This window comes from Aquarana catesbeiana, linkage group LG02 (assembly GCF_042186555.1).
Source record: "Aquarana catesbeiana isolate 2022-GZ linkage group LG02, ASM4218655v1, whole genome shotgun sequence".
NCBI lineage: Eukaryota > Metazoa > Chordata > Amphibia > Anura > Ranidae > Aquarana > Aquarana catesbeiana.
In genome coordinates, this window is record NC_133325.1 from 456,469,999 (window position 1) to 456,491,828 (window position 21,830).

General features: G+C 42.8%; 1 protein-coding gene across 1 annotated transcript in view; it reads right to left on the reverse strand.

Annotated features, from left to right (window-relative positions):
* The window catches only part of OSCP1 (organic solute carrier partner 1), a 50,994-nt gene extending 29,429 nt beyond the window's left edge, over positions 1-21,565 (reverse strand). Inside the window, exons 1-2 of the mRNA XM_073615628.1 lie at positions 21,258-21,565; positions 3,199-3,353 (exon numbers count right to left, since the gene is read on the reverse strand). Coding sequence (XP_073471729.1) covers positions 3,199-3,353; positions 21,258-21,369 — 267 coding nt within the window. The 5' untranslated portion in view covers positions 21,370-21,565. The remainder of the gene's footprint in view (positions 1-3,198; positions 3,354-21,257) is intronic.
* Between the last annotated feature and the right edge of the window lie 265 nt (positions 21,566-21,830).

The window sequence follows — 21,830 nt, forward strand, 5'->3', positions numbered from 1 at the left end:
TGTAAATCTGAGGGGTAGATCTGAAACGAGGGGAAGCTCTGCTGATTTTATCATCCAATCATGTGCAAGCTAAAATGCTGTTTTTTATTTTCCTTGCATGTCCCCTTTGGATCTACAGCGACTGCACTTCCAAGTGCAATGTCAGTGCAATTTCAAGTGCAGTTTGCACTTGTAGTGCAAAGTGGATTTGCCTTTAGTAAATAACCTCCATTGTATTCCAATTTAAAAGGAGGAAACATCATGGAGGCACATTAAAATTGTTGTGTAGAAATGCTTTGAATACTGTATGTATTCTGACTTCTATAAAGAAAGTGAAATTTCTACATTTTTGTACACTATCTTGTAGTACACATCTCCCCATCACTGCTTTGGTGTTAAGATGTACAGTAAAGATCTACTGCTGGTGAACAAATTACTGTACATAGTTTGGACTTTTTTTATGCTTTGAATACAAAATAAGAAAAGTATGCCTATATACACACTAGAAAATTCATAGGAAAGGTACTTACTGCAGAATGCTGATGCTGACTTCTTTAGTATTAAATTAGTTCCCTGTCTGTAATGTTTATCCTTTGTCTCCAACGCTGTCAGAGTTACAAAACCCAAGCCTTCACCCTGACGCTTATATTCTCCGATTGACTGTCATTTAAACTTCTTTCTTAGGTCTCGTTTTCACTTGCTGCCTATTGCTATCTCTAATCTTGGGAACCTGGGTTAATGCTTTACAGCGACAAAGCATAGTGGTAATCAATCAAAAACCTCTCTGGCAGACATACTTGTCAGAGGGAAACTGGTGTGCATGGGTGAGAAGCAAGGTCATACTTCCCCATATATCATGAGACTTGATGGTCATAAGACACATGACAAGGGAACATATAATACAGCTGCATCTCAGGTGAGTTTGCATGTGCGTTTTGCATGCAAATATGTTAACCCTTAACCTTTTGGCCCGTTTTGCGACCAAAGTGATAGATTTGGTTTGGCATTATCATGGGGCTCAGCAGAAGCTGTCTGCCTCTGTTCTCTGCTGTACTACAACTGTAGACACTTAGGCGTGTTCTCACCATACGTGCATGACAACTGATGGGAAAACCTTGCAGATTTCACATCAGTTTATATTCACATTTCAGTCAGTTATGTGCCCTGTTCACACCAATGTTGATGTCATGTCAGTTTTTTTTTCCCCGTGCAGAAAACTGCATACACGTTGCAGGTTTCTACGCAGAAAAAAAATCTACACGCGATACCAGTGTTGTGGTGTGAACAGGGTACGTAGAGAACAATGTTTTTTTTGTTTTTGTTTTTAAGCCCTTGCCGAAAAACCCGAAATCTCTGCACCATGGTGTGAACAAGGCCTTATTTAGCCTTCAGCTTCGTAATTGTTGCAGAACTTAAAAGTGCTAAGGAGCGTTTTTTTTCATTATTGTGTTGAGCCAGCTGCTCTGTCTTCAGTTAATTTTGGTGTTAAAGTATTGTCGGTTGATGGTGTTAAATAAATCTTTCTTCACCATTTTGCCCACCCGGGTGTGTACTGCAAGTTATTTCCCACACGTTGGCTGTCATGGAGTTCCTATCAAAATACTTACCGTCATTTTCCTTTCCTGATGGACTCCATGGTAGCCAACGTGTGGGTTAAGTCCCGCCTCTACTACCCTATAGGACACTATTCCCATAAATCTTTGCTCCCCGCCAGCGGCCGTGTTCGATAACTAGCCTACTCCAGCCATTGGGAGGGAACTCCTGCTGCCATGGAGTCCTTCAGAAAAGGAAAATTACAGTAAATATTTTGATCGGAATTTTCCGTTTTCCTGACAGACTCCATGGCAGCCATGTGGGAAATAACTTACCATACACACCCGGGTGGGCAAAATGGTGAACAAAGATTTAACACCGTCAACCGACAGTACTTTAACACCAAATATAACTGAAGAGCAGCTGGCTCAACACAATAATGAGACATAAAAGCTATGGATTGATGACCAGGAAGCCGCCCTGCAGATCACTTCAGGAGCGACATGATGTGAGGCTGCCCATGAAGTTGAGAGACTTCTAGTTTAGTGAGCTGTAACCGCCTCAGGAGGAGCCAAGCCCTTCTCTTTATAGACCCATTGAAATGCTTGGACAACCCACGCAGTAATGGATCTGACGGAGGCCCGGAGGCCCTTGTTTTTCCCGTGGAACTAAACAAAGAGATAATCCGGCTGCAAAAAAAAAAAAAAAAAAAAAGTGGCGTCCAAGTATTGCTACAAGGAGACTCCTACATCGAGGGGATGCATTTCCAGACTTTCAGCTGATCTAAAAGGTGGGAAGTGAGATCTCCTGATTCTCACGAAAGATGGAGGTGACCTTAGGGCTTGTCCCTTGCATCAGAATTAAAACCACTCTGTCTGGGAAAAAAAGTTAGGAAAGGTTCTTTTGACCCTAAAACCTGGATTTCGGATACCCTCTTTGCCAAGGTGATGGCTATCAAAAAGGCAGTTTTGAGAGTAAGGTCTCTGATTGAAAGTGGTTTGTCGAGTTGTGAGAAAAACTCAAGGACTAGAGGTTTGGGGAACCTGGGCTTTCTTTGAGGCCTCAGTCTAACTGCTCCTTTGAAAAATTGCTGAATAAGGGCGTGACCGCTCCTGTCATGATTGTCACCGGACCGAGGTAAGACAAACAAGTCGGACGTTGTTGGGCAATAGGGCCACCCGCTAGTAGCTAGGCTGAACACGGCCGCTGGCGGGGAGCAAAGATTTATAGGAGTAGTGTCCTATAGGGTAATAGAGGCGGGACTTAACCAACACGTTGGCTGTCATGGAGTCTGTCAGGAAATGTTATTTTCAAAGTAGCCAATTACGCAAAATGCACGCAAAAGGTAAATTCCTCCATAACTGGTGTTAAAAAATAACAGGCAACAGAGTAATAACGGCAAACAAAAAAAGTCAGTTTTCTTACATGTTCCCCACAGAGTGCATGCAATAAAATCATCAGTTTTTAACGTTAATATTGAAACAACTTAATTTGTTGGGTTTTTTTAGCGTGGTCTAGGTAGATTGAGTGCTTGAGATTTTTGTATTGTACAGAGTGGAGGAATATGTTTCCATGCTGCAAACATATTCCTCCACGGATGGGTCATCCGTTATCATGCCTAAACTGGTATTTTTTTTTTTTTTTTTTTTAACAAAGCAATTTGCTGTAAATGGTGAATAAAAATACCTTGTCCATGCTGGCTTGGTTAAGCCTCATGATAGAAGCATGGGCCAAGCGGTCAAAAACTGTCCTGAGGGCTTTCTTGGAGTACAACTCTTGTGGTTTAAATAGTTCTTCCATGAACTTCTTGTTAAACATAGTTGTGATAATATCATTCATAACTGTAAGAGAAATGGTGTTCAATAAAACTGTAATTGTCAATCCTAAGCCACATCCGTATAAACCATTGAACTAAAAAGTGGGAAAACCACTGAGGCTCGGTTCACACTGGGGCGACTTGGGATCCGACTTGTACGCCCTCAAGTCGCCCCAAGTCGCCCCAGAAATAGTTTTGATGGGAGTTAACGCTAGTGTCTTAATAGACACTACTGAAGTCGCTCCGACTTCAGAGCGTACTCCCTGTATTACTTTGATCCGACTTGGTAGGTGACCTGTACCATAGAAATCAATGGAAGTCGCCTCCAAGTCGGATCTCTCTGTAAAGTCAAGCGACTTTGCAGGGAAAACCCCTCCCTCCCCCCCTCCCTCCCAGAGAGCTGATTGGCCACAGGCGAAGTCGCCTGTCATGGAGGCGACTTCAAGTCGCCTCGTAATTTGCCGAAGTCGCGTCGGAGTTGCGTCGAAGTCGCGTCGAGGTCGCGTCGAAGCCGCCGTGCAAAGTCGCGCTAAAGTCGTGTTGCCCATGTGTGAACCGACCCTAAGCTGGACTTCAAGGCATATTGGACCAACAATAGTAGTTAACAATAATCAATATCATTGGTCCAAGCTACCTTCAAAGTTCGACTTAGTGGTTTTCCCTCTGTCTAGAAATTGTATTCAATCACAAGCAAGCAAAACAGAATCATCAATCCATCTAATCAGGGATGTAAAGCACTTCATATACAGATTATAAACAGCTGATTAAAGAGCACCTTCTAAGAAAACATGCTGCAATGAAAATGGGAAAGTACTGCCCTTCCATAGTTTTCAATAATGAAAGATTTGGGGTGTTTTAGAAGGGTAATGTAAAGTCCTGTCTGCCATTTTAATAAAAGCATGCCTCCCCCAACCGGTTCTAACCCCACCAACACATCATTAAGGTCCCCTTGTTTAGCATATGGCCATTGGAAAGATCAATAACCCATTGAATCGAATGGCTCCACAACCTATACTTGTACTGCTGTGATAAATGTAAAACAGCACAGGGACACAGAAGTTGAACAGTTCGGAACTGTGATAATTTTAAATCATAAATAGATCTTTAGCACTGGAAGAACCAAGTACCTTCATGAGTACACTCCTTCACAGCATTTGTTTAGTTAAGTAAAGGTGCACTTTAAGTAAAAGCAATGCACTGCGTTTGCATTCGGTCAAAAGCTAAATTTTCTACTTACCAACCCTGTCACGTCAAATTTTGGGACAAAATTGACAATGATCTGCAACTCACCTATACAAAAAAAAAAAAACTGCCCAACACGACTTGTGATAAAAATGCATTACCCCATTGGTTGCTGGAGAGGCCTGTAAAATCAGGGCAAAGCTAGCAGGTTTGCAAAGTTACTATAAAATAAATACAGCACAGGATGCAGTCATTTTTCTAAAAAGGTACCCATACACAGCAAATCCTGAGCTCACTTCTTCATACCACATTAAAAAGGAAACCAGCCTAGTGATAAGTATACACAGCCTAGAAAAGAGCCCAAATCTCAATCTAGTTGTCAGACTATGGTCCACTCCTGATTCAACAAGCAGCATTTGCAGTTTAAGGCACGTTAACTAGCACTTAGTTGCTCTTTAAAAATGATGATTGAAAATGGGGTGGATTTAAACCAGGCTTTTTTTACTAGTGATTTAAATCAGGATTTAAATCGACTTGCTTTAAAGCAAATCCACCCTATAACCCTATAATCCACCCTATATAGCAGCTTCTCCTGCTTATGTTTCCTTGCAGACCGGCTGGGAAATAGCTGGGTTATGTGACATAGTTGGAAAACAAGTGTATAGGTGCTGCAAGCTTCCCACATAAAAGCTCCGTCTGGTGCTCAAACCTTGAGGCTGCTGACACCTCCACCATACCAGAATAAGGAAAGGTATGGGCGGCACTCAGGATGACATCCAAAATGGTATTCTTTTATTATATACATGTACAGAGCTGTAAAACAGCCTACGCGTTTCGGATGTTAGTCCTTAGTCATGGCTGATAAAAAAATAAAATAAGCAACACTTAAATAGTATATACAAAAGTCACATGATTAACCAACACAGGTGAATTAAATATGCAAAAGAGAAAACCCGGCATGACTCCGTGCAATGGAACACATCACAAAAAGTAAACATGAAAAACCAGGCATATTTTTTATATGCCTGGTTTTTCATATGTTGGATGTCATCCTGAGTGCTGACCATTCCTTTCGTAATTCTGATGTGACATAGTTAATTGATTAGGAAAAAGGTACTTAGATTTTTTCTTTATTAAAATAATTGCAGCGGGGGGGGCGTGGCTTGGCGCATGGAGGAGTAAGACGCTCTCTCCCGGAGCTCCCGCACACGCCGGATCATCTGAAGCTCTCAGCGCTTCCCTGCACCACAATTCAGGTCTGTTATGGGGAGAAGGGGTGGGGGAGACAGACACCGAACCCCCGATCCACATCCAGAAGGGGACATAGACAGTTTCTTCACTCATTTGGGCCACAATCGCTACGCCCCCCCCGTCCAAGATGGCGCCCGCCCGGTCCCCAGGCACACATGCTGCCTCACAGGGAGCTGTTTCTCAACGCTCCACACCACATATGAAGACCAGACAAAGACCCCGGTCTCCCCCTGATTCAGAAGCAGGATCGGTCTGCTCTGCCTGCCATTCCCCTGAATCCCACAGATCCTATAGTGGATGGGACATGGAAGCATACATTAAAGCACTCCCCACCAGACATGATTTTGAGGCCTGTGTGCAACGATTAGAGCGCTCATATAAACAAGAGATGTCTGAACTGTGCAGGGATATCACTAATAGAATTGAAGAAGTGTAACATAATATGGAGGAGACTGCATCCACCCTGCAAGTGCATGACACTATTTTGCACGAACACACCCTCCAGATTCAGCAATTGATGTACCTTTAGGACGACCAGGAAAACAGAGGCAGACGTAACATACGTATACGCGGTCTCCCTGAATCTGTTGAAACCAAAGACCTAGCCCTAGCAGTCATTACCACGTTCAACGAATTGCTCCAGAAAGATAAAGATGCCCCACTGGAACTCGACCGAATCCACAGAGCTCTTGGCCCTAAGAACCCGAATCTAGAACACCCCAGAGATGTGATCTGCAGAGTGCACTTCTATGCGGTTAAAGACACCATCATGCAGGCTGCACGTTCTCAATCAGCCATATACTTCAACGGCACCCCCGTGTCTCTTCTTCCTGACATCTCCAAAATGACTCTGGATATGCGGCGGGCTCTAAAACCCCTGACTGGAGCCCTCCAAGCAAAACAGATCAAATACCGCTGGGGTTTCCCCTTTAACCTGAATGCACCCCATGAAGGGAAGTCGGCGACGTTTCGCACACTAGGCGATCTCCACAAGTTCCTCGGAACTTTTGAACTGCCACAGATCTCCATTCCAGATTGGCCACTTCATGCAGCCACCCCTGGCTTCAAAGCCGCACCAGGATGGCAGAAGCGAACAAAGAAGAATAAACGGTCCAAGTCTGACTTTTCCACTGCGACAGATGGATGAACCCCTGCTTCTGACATTTTACCAATATTTTCCCCACAGGTTTCTGGCCAGTGGTGACGTCCCCGATTGCAGTTTTGTTGGGACATTAAACTACTAACCCATTTTCTTACTTCCTTAATATAGGATTTATGTTATTGTTTCATCCTCTTGATCCTTTTGATGAACGACTTCCCGTGACACAGGCACCGTTCATCTTATTGCTCGTTTCTCCCTAACCATGCCTCATCCCTTCCCTTCAACCCCCCCCCCCCCCCCCCCCCCCTTCTCCTCTTCATCCCCTATCATACATGTTGATGACTTGTTGCTGGGAAAATGGCTCTGCATGCTGTTCATACATTTGGGTGTCTTTATGAGACATACCCTTCCAGGAGAATACCTGTAGCTATTCATTGCCCACACAGCAATGCGGAGAGCTGAGATGTTATGTTTATCGTTTTCAGATTTTGTTTTTTCAATAGTTACTGCCCGGCGTGTGAGGGCTCCTCTGTGCATTGACCACTGTTCCCCCACTTAGGTTCTTCAGCACCCATTAGAGGTTTTAGCTGAAATGTTGCTCACAACACTAGTAGTGAGGCTGTTCCGGCCTTGTTCTCTCTTCTCCACTTCTGTTTTTCTTTTCTCATTACTTCACATACTTTTCTTCTCTCATTTCACCACTAGATGTCCCTCCTCTCCCTCCTTCTTCCCCTCCACCTATTCCTTTGAGAAAGCGAGCCTCCCCTTTGTCTATTCACATATGCCAAATAAATTTGTTTTCATATGGCAGCACAAACCGCCTTAAAAGTCTCCTCATTAAACTGCAGGTGTCTCAACGTCCCAGAGAAGAGACGGCAAATACTATATCAATCATTTTCACAAATTGCAGACACAAATCCTTCTTTTGCAGGAAACCCACTTTAGAACAGATAAACTCCCACAATTTCTTCATAAAGAATACCCCGTCTGGTTTCATAGTACCAATCCCTCTGCAAAATCTAAAAGGGGTCTCTATAGCATTTCACACATCTTTTACTCCAGATGTCCTTGATACTTATTGACCCGTTAGGCAGGTATATCTTTCTTAAACTGTCTTACCTGAATGTAATTTACACTGTTATTAATATATATACTCTCCTAACCAGAACAACCAACAATTCCTCTCTTCTGTGATCTCTCGTCTGAAAAGATTCTGCACAATCAACATGATCCTGGGAGGGGACCTCAATGCCACCTTGATACCTCGTCTTGACTCTTCGACTGGTAAGTCCTCGATTTCCCCAACCTCCCTGACCAAAATGAGAACACTCCTATCTGACTTATCCCTTGTGGATGTATGGAGGATGCTACATCCTAGCACTAAGGACTACACTTTTTATTCCCCCGCACATACCTCTTACAGTAGATTGGATTACCTCCTTATTTCCCAATCTCTATTAGATTTTTCACCTTCTGCCTCCATTGGTCTCACTCTCTGGTCAGACCACGCCCCTATACACATGAGCTTAGGATGTATTCCTACACGTAAACGAAACTCTTCTTGGAGACTAAACGATAACCTATTAAACTGACTCAGTATGCTCTCAGGACATTATACAGACCATTAAACACTTTGTTTCGGACCATGCCCAAGACGCCACTAACCCGTTTACGAAATGGGAAGCACTCAAATGCGTACTTAGGGGCAAACTTATTCAACACGGCGCCTGATTGCAGCGTGCCCGCACCGCAGATATGACACGTCTTCTCACCACCATTGCCAACCTGGAATAATCACATAAAAAAACCCTATTGACTCGACTCTTCTAGAACTCACCAATACGAGAAGAGACCTCCGGCTTATCTTTGCTGAGAGATCTCTAATAGCCCGAGACAAAGGCCGCTTTACTTACTACTCCCAAGCTAATAAATGTGGCAGACACCTTGCAAATACCCTCCAACCCCGCCAAACCAGACGGCCTATCCTGTTTATAAACTCCCCCACCAAAGGTAAAAATCAGGCAGAATTTGGCGATAACCGAAGAATTCCGCCAGTATTACTCTACCCTATACAATCTCAGCCCCCAGACCCCATCAACGATACCTACCTCGCAAGATCTACCCTCCTATATTCAGGAGACAGCACTTCCACCTGTCCCATTATCGGATACGGAGGATCTGGAGGCCTCTCTGTCTGAAACGGAATTCCTAACCGCCATAAAAAAAAAAAAAAAATAAATTAAAAAAAAAAATCTCAAATGGCAAGAGCCCAGGTCCAGACGGGTTCTCTTCCCGTTTTTACAAACTTTTTGCACCACAACTCTCCCCATTGCTAGCGAAGGCTTTTAATGCAATTGATGAGAACGTTGCCCTTTCCTCTTCCATACTTCAAGCTCAAATAGTAGTCATTCCCAAATCCGGAAAAGACCCATCCACCTGTCCCAACTACAGACCGATATCCCTTCTAAATATCGATCTAAAATTATACGCTAAGATCCTCGCTCACCGTCTCTCCCCTTTGCTACCGAAAATAATACACAAAGACCAGGTAGGTTTTGTTCCTGGTCGAGAGGCCAGAGACAACACCACCAAGACCATACACTTAATCACCTATGCTCAACGCCATCATATACCGGCCTGCCTCCTCTCCTGTGATGCAGAGAAGGCCTTTGATAGGGTCAGCTGGTCTTTTCTCCAATCCACACTTTCCCAGCTAGGTCTAGGTCCGAGAACGTTGACACGCATTATGTCGCTCTATTCCACACCCTCTGCCACGGTTCTGGTAAACGGTACTCAATCAGAAAAATTTACGATCACTAATGGCACCAGGCAGGGCTGTCCCCTCTCCCCTCTCCTGTTCGCCCTGGTAATTGAACATCTGGCCCAAGCCATCAGATCGAATCCTAAACATACAGGGCATACAGACCCCCTCATCTCATTGTAAACTCTCCCTATATGCAGACGATCTACTCCTTTACGTAACCAAACCTCACATTACCATACCCTCTATACTGGCAGAGATAGACAGATTCGGTCGTTTTAGTAATTACAAATTAAACATCTCTAAAACGGAGGCCCTAAACCTTTCTCTATCACAATCTACACTCTCCTCCCTCCAATCCAACTTTTCATTTCAATGGCGACCGAACTCTATCTCTTATCTAGGTACGGCCATACCGAAACAAAACTTCAGACATTTATCCCCTGAACTTCAGCCCTCTACTCCAAAAACTTAGACACCTGACGGAAGAACGATTGGACTTATCTGTGTCCTGGGTAGGGCGTATTAACGCATTAAAGATGGATATACTCCCCAAACCACTATACTTATTCCAGGCCCTTCCCATCGCCCTCCCTTCAGCATTTTTCCGTTCCCTTTGATCTATGGCTATCAGATTTGTATGGAGGGGCAGCCACCCGAGGCTGAGACACAAACTATTATGCTCTCCTATTACAAAAGGTGGGCTAGGCCTACCTGACTTTGAGCTATATCATACGTCGGCAGTTATATCCCGTATCCTTGCGTGGTTCCCCGCCCTATGACCAAAGCTATCACGTTCGTGGAACAAGACCTATCTACACATGACCTATGAGCGCTTCTCTGGGGCTACGATCAGTCGTTTAAATCACTTCCAACATTGTCCCCCCTTACTAGGGACACCCTGTCGATCTGGTACCGTAGTAGAGATAACTATTCACTATCATCTGAACCTAGCCCCCTCACCCCTCTGTTTGACAACCCAAATCTTCCAGAAGGCCACTCAACCCACTCTATAGACAACTACAATAGAGACTTCTGGCCCACAGCATGGCAATTTGTCAACATCACCCTAGGCACTTTCATATCTACCCCAACACACGTTACTTCCAGGGTGACATGGCTCACTCGTGGACACCTGAATTCTTATTGCAAAAAAATCCACGACTCTAAACAAACTCATAGGCCCCTGACTGGGTTTGAACAACTATGCATACTCCCTGAGACTCCACGACATACCTTATCACTTATATACAAACTAATCCTAGAGCACACCCACGGAGCCTTACCTAACTATACTACAAAATGGTCAGCGGAGGTTGGGAAAGAAATAAATGAGGCAGAGTGGAGTAAAGCCTCTCTTTTCACGGATAAGACCTCCATTTCGAGCTATACGCAGGAAAAAAATTATAAACTCTTATCAAGGTGGTATCGAGTTCCAACAACCCTCAGGGTCATGTTCCCGTCTAATTCAGATACGTGCTGGAGATGTAACTCGATGAAAGTTACATACATCCATATCTGGTGGGAATGTGACGTGCTTCTCCCATTTTGGACACAAATCTTCCAGATCTATACGACAAACCTCTAATGCCATCACCCTCCATTGCCCTCCTCTCCATATTACCCAGGAACATCAAGTCACAAAAAAATAGTCTACTGAAGTTCTTCATCAGTGCGGGAAGGCAACTCATACCCAGGCACTGGAAAACCACTACTCCCCTTTCTCTAATAGAATGGGTTAGTGAGATAAAGAATATTATGCTAATGGAAGAAATGCAGGCCAATGCCCTGGACAAACAAGCTAAGTTTTCATTTGTCTGGAGTATCTGGAGGCATTACTCTACTTCAGACAAACTCAAACAGAGACTCGTGGGGATGAACTCCACCTAAGAGCTAAAAATGGCCCACTTGCAAGACCACGGCCTGGGGCTATGGTCATATTTATGGACCGAGGTTCACTGTCTCTCTGCCCCCTCCCCCCTATACTTCTACGAACTACCCTATACTTTTTCTCTTCTCTGCTTTTCTGTTATTCTTAACTTCTTCTATGATCTCCCTTCGATGCAATCCATCCTACAAGATTGCCCTTCCCCCATAAGGCGTTTCTTCACCCCCTACACGTTAAACTTTATGGATTCTTGTTATAGGAACTACTCCTGACAATTATTTGTTCTAGTTTAACTCTCCAGACTCCCTGAGCCTTTGGGTGCAGAAGGTTCCCAATGGGGCACCCAGGACCAGGGTAAATAACTCCTACAAGTCAATAGACACACGTTTACGGGTTTAATATAAAGCTTTATTTAAAGTGACCTTTGCTCATCTACTCGATTGCACTATTCTAACTTTTGTATAAATTGTATTTGTATATCAGGAGACCTGATGTCAGGCTACTGGCATTGTCTATACTTTCTCTCTGTTTATATGTTTTAAATATCTGTTGAAAACAATAAAAGCTTATTAAACCATAAAATAATTGCAGTGCCATCATCCACATACGGAAATAGAAGTGACAATGTAAATAAAACTGTGTGTTTAGTATTACTTTAAGCACACTTTAAGATGCCTTAAGTGGTACTGCAGCTTCATGAATCAGGGCTTATACATCCATTAGAGCAAGCTGTATATAAGGAGGAGGAGGGGGCATTCAATGTTAACAGTATCACCACTGACCAACCCTGTTTCATTCACCCTGCACATGTACCATTCCAATTTCATTACAATACCATTTGCTGTGATTTAGGTACAAGGCTTTGTGTCATAATGAAGAATTGGCCATATATTTCTAATACAACCAATAGGCTACATGGACACTGTTTTTTTTTTTGTTTTTTTTTTTTTTAAAAGGAGTTGTAAAGGAAAAGGGTTTTTATCTTAATGCAGCCCCATCTCTCTCCAGTGATGTTCACGATTCCCTCAGCCGTCAGAGACTCTCCTCCTGATTGGCAGAGATACCGCTGTGGCGCCATTTGCTCTCGCGGCTGTCAAAGTCACTTAGCCAACCAGAGAGAGAGGCGGCGGGGCCGAACGGCAGCTCCATGTCTGATTGGACACACGGAGCTTAGGGGGGCGCATCTTCACTGGCCGCACGATTTGATTACGATTATCCGATCCATGTTTCAATTCCACGCTGCATCGCGATTACTGCACAAGTGCGCATGGTTAAAAACTTTTTTTATACAAAAATTCAAGTAGTCAGAAAAACTAAATTTTTCTCCAGAGGGATAGGTGGGATCAGAGGCAGGGGGACAGGCGAGATCAGTGGCAGGGGGACAGGCGAGATCAGTGGCAGGGGGGGTGATGGTAGTGGAGGAATGCGATCAGTGACACTGGGACTCACCAACATTTATCGCATGCGATAACAGTCATGTAACTCATTTGCATAAAATGATTGCATGCTGCAAATAAAGTCCAATTCACCAAAACAAAGAAGGATTATGCAGTATTTACCTCAAAATGAAAAATGTTCCGGTAAGTATTGTTTAAAAACCATAAGCTCTTAAGTCCAATTCACAAACAGACCAGAGAGTAAAAAAAATTCAATATTTATTATCAGGGGGTTTTGCAGTATCACATGCGGTATTTGACCCTTATCCCAGCATGCAGCCCAGCAGGTCAGGAAGGGGGGAGGCGAGCGAGCGCACCCCCTCCTGAACCATACCAGGCCACATGTCCTCAACATGATGGGTGGGGGAGTGCTTTGTGGCAGGCAGACCATGAGAACAAAAAAAAAAAATAAAAATAAGAAATAAAACTAACAAACATGTCCCCTGGTGTAGATCCATAAAAAAAAAAACAAAACAAAACAAAACAAAACAAAACAAAACAAAAAAAAAAAAAAACATCCGCTCCCGGAAAAGCCTTCCGCTGTCAGCCTGCTCTGCCGTCTGACAGTTCTTAAATAGCTAAAAGAAGTGGACACCTGGCAACGTCACTTGGTGGCACCGCCCCCTTGTGACATCATTGACTGGATCCCCGCTAACAGCTGATGAGTCATACGTTGTTAAGGACGCCAGCGGTCTCCCGCTCCTTAACAAAAATGCTACTGCTCCTAAACACTTGTAAACACTCCTAAATATTAGCATTTTTATCCAGTGGTTTTTTTTTTCTGTGGTTTTAGAGCGTCTAGTGTGCATGGACTTATAATCTACCTCAAGTTTTCCTGCTTCAATCATTACTACTGCAAACATGAATAAAAGTCCTTCTCAATTGGTGGCAAAGCCGTTCAAGAATCCTTGCCTCCAAGCATACAATTATGTCAATTTTATATGGAAAGTGGATACTACTATCCATTGTCTGCAGGGTACTGCAGTTTTTATCCCACACAGTACCTGCATTATTTTGTTTCATTCATCAAATGAAGAAATGAAGGCCACAATATGGGAGCATGTACTGTGCTTTAGCTATAGTAAATAAAAGCTTAAAAAAAAAAAAAAAAAAAGTTGGCAAATTTCCTGTTAAATTAATGCTCTACAAAGGCCTTGAAAGCAAGAAAGATGAAGGTCTTGCTAAAATTTCACACTTTCACTATCCATATGTATTGGCCAATTTCTGTCAATTTTAATTTAACAGCAAAATGTTGGAATGCAATATGAAGAAGTTATGTCATTCTCTGCCCTACTCAACTAGAAACCTAGCCAAACTGGCCACTAAGCATTTACTCACACAGCACTTTAAGCAATAGGTATAAACAACAAGTCAGCGGTAAATAAATGAAAGTGGAATCATTTTGTTTATGAGTGCCCCCTACCTCGCTTTCTTTCCTGATCTGTCCAATCATCTATGCAGGGTTAGGTCAGAAAAGAGAAATTGGCAAATGAAAATGTGGAGTTGGAAAATATAGGCCAATTTTACAATCATGTGAAAAAATAGGTACACCCCATCTGGCAAGGGATTTAAAAAGAATGTCAAATGATTTTAAATCAATCATTCCACTGTAAAGAAAATAAGTGGAGCCATACAAATTGTTCAATACTGACCGACTCAGCAAATTCAACCCAATAATTCACACTGCTAAATGATAATAGAAGGTTCCAACAACCCCAACATTTTATAACAGGGTGTCCTGGTAGTTCTTGGAAAAGTTGGGGTCCAAGTGCATGTATCTTCAATCAGAACAAAATTGCATCAATTCAACGTGCATGGGAGGCATGTTAACCGCTTGCCGACCGCTTCACACAGATATACTGTGGCAGAATGGCACGGCTGCGAAAATCCCGTACGAGAATGTCCTCCCCTTTAAGAGCCGCCAGAGGGCGCGCGCAAGTTCTCGATGCGCAGCGGGGAACCCCAATGTGCATGGCCGGCGGGCGCGAGCGCCACCGGCCACACGCAATCGCGTGCACGAGAGCCAGCATGGGGATTTGTGTGTGTAAACATACAAATCCCTGTTCTGTCAGGGGAGAGGAGACTTATCATTTATTCCTAAGTAGGAACAACAATATGTCTCCTCCCCTAGTCAGTCACATCCCCATACAGTTAGAACACACTGAGGCTGGGTTCACACCTATGCGAATTGGATGTGGTTTTCTCCGCATCCAATTCGCATAGCAGGAGGATGTGACCAGCTCTCCATGGAGCCGGTTCACATACCTGTGGAGCGGCTGCGGAGTGGCTTGCACAGAAACACTGTACGGTTTTGGCTCCATTTCAGGGCCAAATTCAGGCTAAGATTCGGCCCTGATTCCTCCCTGAAACAGAGAACAGGGACGCACAGCGTTTCTGTCCGATTCACGGCAGTTTCCAGTGTGAACTGACCCTTCCCTACCAGTGACATTTACACAGTAATCAGTGCATATTTTTAGCACTGATTGCTGTATAAGTGTCAATGGTCCTAAAAATGTATCAAAAGTGTCTGATCGGTCTGTCGCAATACCTCTAAAAATCGCAGATCACCGCCATTACTAGTAAAGAATATAAAAAAAAAGCCATAAATCTTTCCCATAGCTTGCAGACGCTATAACTTTTGAGCAAACCAATATACGCTTATTGCAATTTTTTTACCAAAAATATGTAGAAGAATATATATATTGGCCTAAACTGATGAAGAAATTATTATTTTTTTTTTTTTTTTTGGGGGGGGGGGGGGTTGGGGGGACATTTATTATAGCAAAAAGTAAAAAAAAAAAATGTTTTTTCTTCAAAATTGTCTCTCTTGTTTTGTTTATAGAGCAAAAAATAAAAACCGCAGGGGTGATCAAATACCAGCAAAAGAAAGCTCTGTTTGTGGGAAAAAAAAAGGACGCAAATTTTGTTTGGGTACAGCATCGCATGACCGCGCAATTGTCAGTTAAAGCGACGCAGTGCCAAATTGTAAAAAAAAAAAAAAAGTGCTCTGGTCAGGAAGGGGGTAAAATCTTCTAGGGCTGAAGTGGTTAAGAAAAAGCTTTCACTGTCTAAAAGGAAACATTAGAACAAGATTACAGTTTGTCACTGAATGCATAAACAAAGACCAGGCCTTCTGGAACAAAGTGCTGAAAAGTGATCAAAGACAGAGTTGTTTGGTCACAGTATCATGACATGTTTATTGCAGACCAATGACAGTCTTTCAGGAGAAGAACCAAATAACAACCGTGAAGCATGGTGGTGGAAATGTTTATGGGTGCTCTGCTGCTTCAGGACCTGGGCAGTTTGCAGTCAAGTCAAGTCAACTATGCATTCTGCATCCTATGAAAGGCCATCTGTCCAAAAGTAGAAGTTGAACAGTCTTTCAAACACAATATTGATCTAAAGAAAACTAGCACGTCCATTAAGGGATGGCTCAAAAAAAAAAAAAAAAAAAAAAAAAAAAAGTGTGTTATGGACTGTCCTAGTCAAAGCCCCAATTTGATACCCAATTAAATTTGGTAGGGGGATTATGAAATGTGCATTTCAAGCAAGGAAACCCACAAACCTCACAACTGAAAGGATTTTGCAGGGAGAAGTGGTCAACATCAATGTCAGAGAATGTCGGGCAGTTATACGAAATGCCTACAAGAAGTCATTTCTGCTTAAGGGGGCCATACCAGCTTTTGAAGCCAAGGTTGTACTTACTTTTTCCACAGTACAGCATGGCATCTATTGATAATTTTTTTTGAACACATGATTGAAAGGACACATTTTCAATGGGAAAAATACAAGATGTTCTCTGAATAGCCAAGTGATGCATGTGACCTTCTGTGTTCAACGTGCAGTCACTGGAGCTCTATCCTGAAGATCATGTTCTCATTCTATGTAGTGAGGACTGCTACAAAGATTTTCGGTATACCCAGCGGCCATCTAAATATTAGATCTAGACACTTTCATCAAGCCAACTGAACCAATGTAAGTATGAATAAAAGATAAATTCCTAAAGTTCTGCTTTAATTTTTCCCCAGTGTTGAGCTTTAAAGCTGTATAAAACCCAAAAATGTGTTATATTGCAGCTTACCAATTCTAGCTTTAAGGCCTTTTTTTCTTCGTTTTCACCAAGGGAGTCAGTCAGTAACACTTACTGTCTTATGGCTTGTACAAGCGATCCGAAAATCGGACGAAAAATACCGCTTTAGACGCAATCGCACGATAATCAGATCATTAGTACAGAGCTTTTGAGAGCCGATCACGACAGTTCATCTGATGATATTATTTTATCAGACGTGCATGAAAATTTCTCGTATGATACCAGATCGTACGATTTTCATTTAATCAGTACAGTTGTCGTCTGAAAATGCAATACAAATACACTACAACACACTTCCCGATTTTTTATTCTGTCGTACGAGAATTTTCGTAACTTTAGTAAACTCTTCAGGTTCGATATACGACTAGCTCTATAAATAATGCAACTAAAAATAAAAATAGCAATAAGCGTCCCCCCAAGTGAAATGCAAAATTTCATATAAATATACCCTACATTATTCACATATATCTATATATGGATTAAAACCCAGCTGGCCCCTGCTGAACTTAAATTAATGTAGGGTCGGCTTTATTGTGGATAAAGAAATGTGTTAGATTTCCTTCATTCGAAGTGCTGGCTTAGCGTACGGTCACATTAGTGCCTGATCCCTAAAAAGCCATGGGCATTTGGCAGCATTTTAGCCAGCAAGGGTGAACTGGCTTAGTGTATCTATGACCAGTGACAGATGTGTTGGGGTGTCATGGGCTCTTAGGCACAGAGTACTTGTATAAATGAACCCCAATGCTTTGTTAGAGTGGCTTTTAAAGTAGAAGTCAACCCTAATGGCCCGCACACACTTAGAAAATCAGGCGAACATTTCCGTTTTGAGGAACAATCGTACGATTTGCTGATAGTGTGTACACAACTTTTTAACAGCCAATTCTGACCTTGCGAAAGAACATTTCTAAAAGGGACAAACTCCCAAATTCTTCTCGTACGGGTACTTCACAAATGATTTTTGTTTAATGGGTACCGTTTTTGTACAAGAAAGATCAGATTCGAAACACTGCGCATGAACAAATAACAAAAAATAACCTAGGTCATACGAGAATTTTCATACATTATTTCTATCCTCGGTTCTGGCTTACTGTGAAACATCGAGAAAAACCGTCCGATCGTTTGCCTGGTTTTCTTAGTGTGTACAGGGCTTAAAGTGTTTGTAACCCTTTTCCCTTAACCACTTCCATACCAGGCACTTTCCCCCTTCCTGCACAGGACAATTTTTAACTTTCAGCGCTGTCGCACTTTGAATGACAATTGCGCGGTCATGCAACACTATACACAAACTAAATTTTTATCATTTTCTTCCCACAAATAGAGCTTTCTTTTGGTGGTATTTGATCACCTCTGCAGTTTTTAGCACTATAAAATGAAAAAAGGCCGACAATTAAAAAAAAGAAAAAAAAACCTCATGGGCACTGACAGGCATTACTGATGGGGCACTGACAGGCGTTTATGATTAGGACAGGCTGGCAGCTGATGGGCACCTTTTGATGGGGGCTGTTGTTGTGGAATCTCATATTAGCCAATGTATTTCATATTGTATATATTGATTTGCATATATTTTATTGATAATAATAATTATTATTATTTATATTATTATATAGTAGTGGTTTTATCAATATTATTATTCAATAAGTAAAGCAACAATTATTCATTTTTAATAATGTATACTGTGTTTTCCATAGATTTAGAAAGTCTTCATTTATAAGTGTTGAACTTTAAATGACCTCTGCTTTATGACAAGTACTTGTAAACAGGTGTTCTCGAAAATGTATTAAGATAGTCTACTGGGTGAAAGTTCATTAGAATAGATTCAAGTTATGTAGAATTGTCTCAGACAGATAAGAAAACAGGTGGTTAAAATAATTAGGTGGAATACAGGAAAGTTATGTACAGAACATTAATTAAGTTTGACAGGGTCAAACAAAGGTCTGCTTGTGCCCTCATTAAAACTGTTAAAATACATACATATAGTGAGACATATAACACATCTGGTGGGGTTACTGAAAGTTCATTTTCCCAAATGTCATAAATCTGTCATCCTTGAAGCTAGTTAAATCTTATCAAGATAAAGAGAGTTTGATAACACAGCTGGGTGCCAGACTGTCTCTATACAGGTGTTTTTAATTGGACAAAAACAGTTATAAATCAGTTTAATGAACATATAGGAATTTTGGGAATAATTAAGTTTATCTGGTTGTAGAACAGGTGTCAGATTTATGGTTGGTTACTTTGATGTAGACCTTAGCGACCAATCATATGTAAGACAGATAGTTGAGATAAGACTTGTAAAAGAGTATATAAATGCAAGCTCTGCAATTGTTAGACGGACAAGTCAGATAGGAGCTCATAAGGCTGAACTCTATGTATGCTGCCCTATTGCACGGGTCATAGAGGTCAGAACCAATGGGCAAGTATCTGTCCTAACTTGTCCCCTCGGACAAGTCAGATAGGAGCTCATAAGACTGAACTCTGTGTATGCTGCCCTATTGCACGGGTCATAGAGGTCAGAACCAATGGGCAAGTATCTGTCCATAACTTGTCTCCTCGTACGAGTCAGAGAAGACTTCTTAACTTGTTCCAGAATGTGGTCTCAGGTGAATTTCCCTCAAGAACTTGGTCGAGCTGGAACCCAGAACTCTGTGAGGGGACCAGATGACCGGCAGATCGGCTGGTCCCTATCAGGTGAGAGGTTCCCAAAAATTGGCAGTAAAGACCCATTCTGGTTCAAGGTGAGAACAATTCACAATTGTTTAAATTTGGTTAGAGGATAAGAATATTTATATCTAATATGCTTGCATTGTAAGAAACTGTATAAATTAGACCTGTATATTGTAATATTTTGAACATAAACCTATATGTTATCAGCTGTTAATAAACCTGCATTGCTGAAGTTCTGCCTGGTTCGATACTTTACTATTCTACTTCACTGTGCTGATAATCAATGTGCTGATTATCAGCACAGACCCCCCCCCCCCCTCCCCTCTGACAGTGAGAGACGACGATCTGCTCTCCCTGTCAGTGTGAACCGAGGAAAGACGTTTACCGGCACTTCCTGGTTCACGCGATGATCAGCTGTGATTGGTCACAGCTGATCACGTGGTAAGAAGCCTCTGTCAGAGGCTTCATACCACGATCGGTGTTGCGGTATGTGAGACTGAAACACAGCACCTCCAAAATCGCCTCCAATTTTTTATAATTTTTTTCAAAATAATGTTATTGAGTTTTACTTTACAAGGGATTAAAACAATACAGAGTTACAATTTGTTTTTTAACGGGACAAGGAAGCCGGCAGCTATGTCTCTCCCTGCAGCAGCTGAAAGTCATCAGGAGGGAGAGAAACCAGTTTACAGCTGCTGCAGAGAGACGCACAGGGCATCCTGTAATTGCCCCTCCCTCCGACCGCACTGATTCCCTCTGCTGTTTGGGCCCCCCCTGTGTGCCTGGGCAACCTACAGGAGGACTGGTGTCCCCCCCCCCCCCCCCCATTAGCGGCCCAGCTCCCATTTCCAACCGCGCCGCCTAGGCGAATCCTCCTCTCCCCCTCCCTCCCTGTAATCTTGGACAAGTCACAGAAGATTGCCTGGCCATTCAGGACATGCAGCGTTTTTTGAAACACAAATGATTTTCTAATCAATAGTGCAAAGCACTGCGCCCGAAGCCCACCCAGTTGTGTAACAATTGCGAATGAATACTCTCTACTGTAACACTGATTCTCCTCTCGTCCGATCAGGAAGTGGGTCATGAGACCCGTCACCTGATTGGCCGAATGGAGATCCAATCGGATTGGCCACCAGGAGGAGGAGGGAGGAGACGTTGGGGAACCGAGACAGCAGCCGCCGACACGAGCGCTGCCCACAAGATGGGGTAAGTGCAGGGGCGCACGTTGTCGGCTAACTTCTGCACACAGCATCCACTGCTGGAGATGGGACCAGAACTAAAAAAAGTGTTTACAGCGATTTCTTCTTTACTTGGTTAGATAGGTTAGTCTTAGATCATCAATGTCTGTAGATTTAGAGATTTTAGTGTTAGGGTGGACTTTCACTTTAAGAAAAAAAAATGTTTGTGCTGAGAGTTGTCTCCATGCTGTCACATGTGATGTGTCTGTGCTGGCCCCATACTAATGGATTCCCAGGGTTCAATCACCCAGGGGCTCCTTGCTGGCACACACCCCGAGTATGGGCGAAGAGAAGCAGCCATATTAGCAACCGCTCACCTTTCTTGGCTTTGTCTGGAGGGATGTTCTGGGCTCGGAGGCGCTGATCCAGGATGTAGAGCATCTCTCCCCCGAGATTGATGAAGAGCAATGGAAGGGTGCGGAGAGACATGGCTGGGATGAGGGACGAGCCAGACACAGATGTCAATGGCCGATGGAGACCCGCCGATCGGGGCTTCTTTTCCCTGACAACACAGGCCCCTCTCTCCCTTACATAGGCCGTAGACGCCGCCGCACGGTTACTAGGATACCGGCTCTGCCAATCACAGCGACCTGCTAAGGCGGCTTAAAGGGGCGGTGCCTTATCTAATAGAATAGCCGTGCTCACACCTACACCGTGTACGGAGCCTTATATACACTGCTAAATCATTCAACACGTCTTCTACCGAGTGATTGCTACACATTTCGTATATACAGAGTGATTTCTACATATGTCTTGTATACAGAGTGATTTCTACATATGTCATGTACACAGAGTGATTTCTACATATGTCATGTATACAGAGTGATTTCTACATATGTCTTGTATACAGAGTGATTTCTACATATGTCATGTACACAGAGTGATTTCTA